This window comes from Besnoitia besnoiti, assembly GCF_002563875.1.
Source record: "Besnoitia besnoiti strain Bb-Ger1 chromosome Unknown contig00015, whole genome shotgun sequence".
NCBI lineage: Eukaryota > Apicomplexa > Conoidasida > Eucoccidiorida > Sarcocystidae > Besnoitia > Besnoitia besnoiti.
The window spans coordinates 96,429-102,852 of NW_021703917.1; the positions used below are offsets into that span (position 1 = coordinate 96,429).

The following is a 6,424-nucleotide window of genomic DNA, read 5'->3' on the forward strand; positions in this document are numbered from 1 at the left end:
AGCTGCTGAGACGTGCAATCGGAGGCGTGGCGTCGGGCTGGTGCGCGACTCTGCGTCGGCGCAAAGTTTTGGGTTCAGTTAGGAGGCGTCGCTGCAGGCTCGCCGCGAGAGTACGCGCGTATTTCTACACACGCGAATCCCTACGTGCAGTCTCCACGCGGCTCTAGGGCGACTGCGCCTTCTACATGCATGGATACGGACTTCCGCTTATGCCGATTCGCCGCAGCCAAGGCTCTCGACGACGCGTGCGCGGCGTCGTCGCGCACGCGTCGGCACTTGGCGTGTATACTTATACACGTACATATATGTATATATTCGAGTCTGTTTGATCTGTGTCGCCGTTCAGGACCAGAGCCAGGTGTCTGTGTCGGAGGAGGTGTGTCAGCGCAGCGACCGGCTTTGTGGAGGGACTTGGCGTATCGCGGGGGGTCCGTTTCTTGCTCGCGCGCAGCAGTCGCAGACGTGAGGAAGTTCAGATTTATGATAACTCTGGCGTGTCTCTGGCGTTTCGCTGGACGTCGATAGGATGGGGGAAGCACCCGCGCACACAGCTGCGGTTGTCGTCGCAGCATGCAAGAGTACTGAACGCGGTTGGGGATGCCAGGCGTGAGAGGCAGAGACGCTCCCGCACGCAAGGCCTCTCTCTATTCTTCAGCTTCTTCATCCTCTTCAAGCGCCGAGCGCTTCGGCAGACGGGGGACGGGCCAAATGACCTCCTCTGGAGGCTCGCGAGCGAACTCGCGGAGCTGCGCACACACACCGACACAGCAGACGCGGCGTCACACAGGGACGCGCGCCGGTCTTCCGCATCGGCTTGCCGGCGGAGAAAGAAGGCACGCAGCAGGAAGAAGATTCACCTATTTTACGCACGCGCCGAAAACCGCGGCGGGGGCGGGGCTTCAGGAGGGCCCCTCCGCGCCGCCCTGGCAGCTCCAGTGCCACTCCACACGAACCGTCTGAAAACTGGTGCCGCGGCCTCCATTCGTAGCCTAGCCGATGCACTACGGGGACTCCGCACGCTCGTCCAGAGACCGGATACACAGCAGGTGACGGCGACAGAAGAGGTGCGCCTGCAAGAAACCCGGGCCGACACCGAAGCACAAGTGCACACGGCGTGGCGTAGCTCACGCAACTCGATTCCAGAGCCGCGAGCGCCTCGTTGATTCGCGTGCCGCTGCTCTGTGGGACAAAGGGGTGAACTGAGTCCGCAAACGCATGCGGCACGGAAGGAGACTCACCACGGCTTCGAGCCGCAGTCGCAGCTCCTGAGTTTCTTCATCTGCATCTTTGCCGTGTGTCGCGTTTCTTTTGTCGTCGTCCTTCACCGCGCCCTTGCCACTCCCCTTCCGCGACGGGCTCGTGGACTGTATCGGTGCGGCCGAGGGGTGCAGAGCGACGGGGCTCTTGGGCGCCAAAAGTGTCTCCACGACCGCGTTCGCGCGAGGGCCCAGCTCGGGGGCGTCGGGCTCCAAGAGGCGGTACAGGCGCTTCGGTCCGTAGCGAATGAAGTGATGATGAACGTTGCTGCGGAGTATAGAGAACGAGACCGACAAAGACACAGATGGGGAAAACGACGCAAGAGAAACGAAGAGGAAAACAGGTCCTGAGAGGCCGCACTCGAAGCCTTCAGTACATACACACACAGAGGCAAGGGAGCCTTGTATACGTGCGCGTGCGTACGAGAAGCGCTGTTTGCAGAAACAGGCAGCGAGAAAACTGAGATAGAAACGGGAGTCTCATCAGAGATGCATCTCTGCATGGGGCGACACGAGAGAGAGAGTGTGTGCCGTTAGGTGACCATAGTGTCGCGCTATGCACTGTTTTCCTTGTGCACGGTTGCATCTTTTGTCGGGGCCCTTGACATGCCTCTTTTCAATTCTCTGCGGTCTCGGCGATCGGCTTTTCTTCGAGCTTCGTATAAGCCTACTCACAAGTAATTCTCGTCTTCGCCGAGGAGTCTGTACGCGGTGAAGTCGCCTGCAGCCTGGAAGGTAGCAGCCGCTGAGGCGTCGTCTTTTTCGTGCTTCTTCTCCTCGTCGACAGCCTCTGGCTCCTCCGCCCCAAGAACCACGTTGCCCGCGTTGTCGCACTGCAAAAAGGCGAAACAAAGGCACACCGTGACGGAGCGAAACTGGCCAAGAGGAGCCTGAGACAGCCTGCAGGGCGCGGAAAAAACGCCACACGCCACACGGCGCACGACAGGGCAGCGCCCAGGGACTCCGCTTATAGCCGAAGATGAATGCTTTTCATCCCGAGAAAGGATCGGCGGAGTCGCGAGCTGCCGCGAAGTCGCCTCCCCTCCAAGAACTCAGTGCCTCACAGTGGCGTGCAGCAGGAAGGTCAGTCGAAAAAAGGAAGCAGGCGAGTCCTTCACGAGAAGCAGAGGACGGCGCCGCTCCCTGAGGCACACGTTGTCGCCGTCTGCGCGATGAGGCCAGACTTACCACTTGAACGTTCAATGGGAGGCCCGTCGCAGACCCCGAAGCTGCACTCTGCAGACAGGCGCACAGCCGCACTCCACAACACTCGAAAAATGGGGAGAAAACCGCCACAGATGAGCGTCACCGGCGCGCAAACTCCGCCTCCGATGCCTCCGCATCTCAACCCTATCCTCTTCCTCTTCACTCGCTCCCAAACACTCGCGCAGCGACAGCCTCGCTTTTGTTTCTCCGCGCGGGCCTTTCCCCACCTCCGACGCCCGTCTCTCAGCGGCCAGGGTTCCTCCGCAGTCCTCTGCGGTGCTCCACCTCTTCTCCCCTGCGGTCGCTTTGTGTTGTTTTCACTTTCATTCACATCCTCTGCCGCCTTGTGACAGCTGACCCCTGTCCCCATGCAGCCGCGTTCGCCTGGCTGCCTCTCTTCTCAGCCCCAGCCCCTGAACTATGCGCTTTCTCAGTGCGCGTGAACCTACCTGGGCGTTGCGCTGAACGAAGACAGAGCCGCCAAGCTGTGCCGCATGCAGCTGCACTCGTTCGTCCCAGAGGGAGATCGTCGGGCGCGGGGCGAAGGCGAAGAGGCCGCGAAGCAGGAGGCGCTCCTGAGGCACCTGGCCGCTGAAGATGCACAGCCGCAGCCTGCGTCAGCACCACACGAGCCGCAGAGAAAACGCGCGGTCGCGCCAGAAGAAGTTCGTGGCGTCCGCGCTCGCTACAGACGGCAGAGGCACTTTGCGGCAGCGCACGAAGAGGGCAAGACGAGCGACGCAGAAACCACACAAGAGGTGCAGGAAGAAGCGAAGTACGCGCGCCAGACGCGCCAGAACCTAAGGACGCCGCGCCCCGAGGGCGAAGGCAAGGCACAGACGCAGAGGGATGAAGCGACAAGAAAAACTCTCCACAGTCGGGGCCCCTCGTTGCTGAGAGAATCCACGCAAGGAGAGGAGACAAAGCAGCACGCAAGGAGAGAGGATCCACGTGCGAAGAAACGCGCGGCACAGTACGCCAGACACTGATGCTCCGGGTACCCCATCGCCGTCGGGCGCCTCAGGGTAGTCTCCGCGCGCGTAGAAAAGACGTGAGAAAGGCCACTGCGTGTCTTCGTTCGCCCCCTTCCTCTCGTGTGTCATCGGCAGCGTCTTACTCTTTGTTGAGGAGAGGAGACGACTTGGGAGGGTCGACGAGCGCCCAGTTGCCTCTCGCGGACAGAGAAGGAATGACCGCAGTGTGGTCTTCGAAGAAGAACGCCGCCTCGGGGCCGTCGTAGCCTCCTTTGCGGCCGCAGATTCCGTCTGGATCTGGCGTGTACATACAGCCTGCCGGGCGGTGGAGGCTGCTGCTCGGGTCGCCGGCTTTCTCCGCGCTCGCTTTTCTGCGTTTCTCCTTGCCTTTCGCGGCCCCCGCGCGGCGTCCGCCCCCCTGCTTCAGCTCCGCGCCGCGGAGCGCGTCCGCGTGTGTCTCTGAGGAGGCGTACAGCCACCTGGGCAGGTAAAGGTACCAGACGCCAGGCACGTGAATCGTCGGCGAGTCCTCGGGGCCGTGCGATGCAAGCGGCGGCGGCTCCGGAGTCTCTTCGAAGAAGTCGAACGAGAACTCCGGCAGCTGACCCGCCAGCGCGTCCGCCGCCTCTTCCCGATCCGCAGGCTGCTCAGGGAGGAAAGACAGCGACGACGACGAATGCGCGCCCGGACACCGCGAAGACGCCGCAGAGCTGCACCGAGGAGAGGGAGAAGGAGACGGAGAAGATGAGGGGACAGATGCAAAAGGGCTTGAAGACGCAGACGCGCGCGACAGCCGCGCGGCTGCAGAGGCGAAGTGGTCCTGCGGGCGAGCGGAAGAGAGAAAGGACGCGAGAGCGGAGGTGTGTCGCAATCGCGGCGGCAATCGCGACGTCAATCGCAACGGCAGCTGCGAGGCGCCCGCCCCCGGGGAGGCCCCGGCGAGAGACGGCCGACGCGCGGACTCAGAGAACCTGAGAACGGCGGGAGAGGAGGCGCGACGACCGAACTCGCCAGTCTCTCGAGGACTGAGAGGAGGAGCAACAGAACAGGAAGAAAGGAAGGCGGACGGCCGCCGCGACGAAGAGAGAGCTCGCGCAGGCAGACTGAGAAGCAGCGAGACGCCCGCGAGAAGGAGGAGAAGGGAAGCGCCCGCGACAGGCCTCGGCGGAGACTGCCGCTGCAGGCGCGACGGCCGCGGCAAAGACGCTCCGCAGAGAACTGCGAGCAGAGTCAGGCAGCAGGCCGAGAGCGAAGCGAGAAAGACCGAAAAACCCGCAGCGCGTGCCGGTGCAGGGAGCGAGGAAAACCACAGCCACAGGCCGTCTGGAGAACTGCGCAGGGGGCCCGCAGTTTCAGAAACAGACGAAGAAAGCGGGAGGTGAACGGGGGCAGAGAAGAGAAAAGGGAAAGGAAGAGACGGCGGCGACGAGAGGCGAGGAGCTGGCAACAACGGAGAGAAGAGGAACGACGCGAAAGCATAGGATTTGCAACCCGCGCTGGAGACCTCAGCCTTCAGCAGACTAGAAGACGCCAGCGGCGCGCGAGAGACAGACGCATGCAGGCGAGCGAAGAACAGAACCAAGCAAAGCAGGGAGACGAAAAGAGGCGCTGCCAGACACCGCGAACTTCGCCCCCTCGCGGGGGGGCGAAGGGCTTGCTGTTTTGTCGCCGACTCGGCTCGCGAGCGGCGCCGCAGGAGAGCTTGGTGCCCTCCTCTGTGGGCGACCCTGCCGGCTGCATCTTCGCAACAGGCAGACGACTCAGCCAGGCAGCAGCAAACGGGAAAGCACACAACGGAGAACAAGAGTTTAGGGCTTAGGGTTTAGGGTCGGCCTCGCCTCCGCAGAGGCACTCCGCGGCGAGGCCAGAGGCGAGGAGTCTGGAGTGAACACGGACCAGAAGAGAGGCGCAGAGCGAGGAGACCAAGAAGGAGGCACCACAGAGGCAACCGAGAGAGGAAGGGAAGAGGAACAACGAGGCGACTGCGCGACGGGAGGTGACTGTACGAAGCGAAGTGATTGTACGAAGTGAGGCGGCATTTCTGCTCAAGAGCAAACGCGAGACATCGAGAGAGCGGAGAACACAGACAGAAGCGTCTCTGCATGGCGACTAGCCGAACGCCTGGAAACTGGAGGGCTAACTAAACAAACGCAGCCGGTAGTGAGCGAGCGGAATGCAAAGAAACCTGGCGCGGCGACCCAGAGAGTGAGCAGAGCGTGGACGCGGCAGCGAATGCGACAGGTTTGCTGCGGCGGGCCGCCCGAGTGGAGCGACGACGAAGAAGACGAAGCGAAGGATGGGGGATGAGGTCCGGCGGCACAGAAACTGCTTGCAGCGGCGTTGGGGGAGGAGAGACACGGAAAGGCATTCACACGGAGCGAGCAAATCGTCCCTCGAAGCGTCCAGCGCGAGAGAAGGGGGATACCCACCACGTAACGGCGGCCAAGAGAAAGAGAGATGCCTGTGGAAATGTGAAACTGAAACAGCGACCGGACTCTCTCTCATCCGCGCCTAGAAACACGTGTAGGGCGGCCAGGGCGGAGGAGGCTGAAACGCGCGCCAGCGGCCCCAGCTGGCGCCGTCAACCAGGCAGATGCTTCCTGAAAAGAGAGGTCATTCGTCAAAACCGTAGAGGCGGCGTTAACCGAGGCTGCTCGAATGCGGGGAATGGAAGACTCCTTTCACGCGGGCTTTCAGGCTTGCCGTCAAGATGCCCTGCAGCTGCCACCACACAGTTAGAGAAAGGGCTCGTATGAGCGAACGCCACACTGCAACCGCCACCACAGCAAACCAGTAGGATCTGCTGCACGTGTAGGAAACTGGAAAGTTGGACACGAGAAAAGTATAGAGAAAGGGCTCGGCGCTTCCGCGAAAAAAGCCCGCGCACACGCTCTGCAGCATGCCGAGACAGCAGCCTTTGGTGGACTGCAACACACCTCTAACGACAGAAGATCCGCACCGGCCCCTCCTGAACAGAGGAAACACATG

General features: G+C 62.0%; 1 protein-coding gene across 1 annotated transcript; it reads right to left on the bottom strand.

The window, feature by feature from the left end:
• Positions 1 to 644: 644 nt before the first annotated feature.
• Positions 645 to 5,475, bottom strand: BESB_027240 (uncharacterized protein; the record flags this gene model as incomplete). Its single annotated transcript, XM_029361398.1, has 7 exons — positions 645 to 746; positions 1,239 to 1,524; positions 1,932 to 2,089; positions 2,445 to 2,492; positions 2,912 to 3,074; positions 3,580 to 4,767; positions 5,333 to 5,475. 7 exons carry the CDS (start codon positions 5,473 to 5,475, stop codon positions 645 to 647), a joined length of 2,088 nt encoding a protein of 695 aa, XP_029215298.1.
• Positions 5,476 to 6,424: the final 949 nt, after the last annotated feature.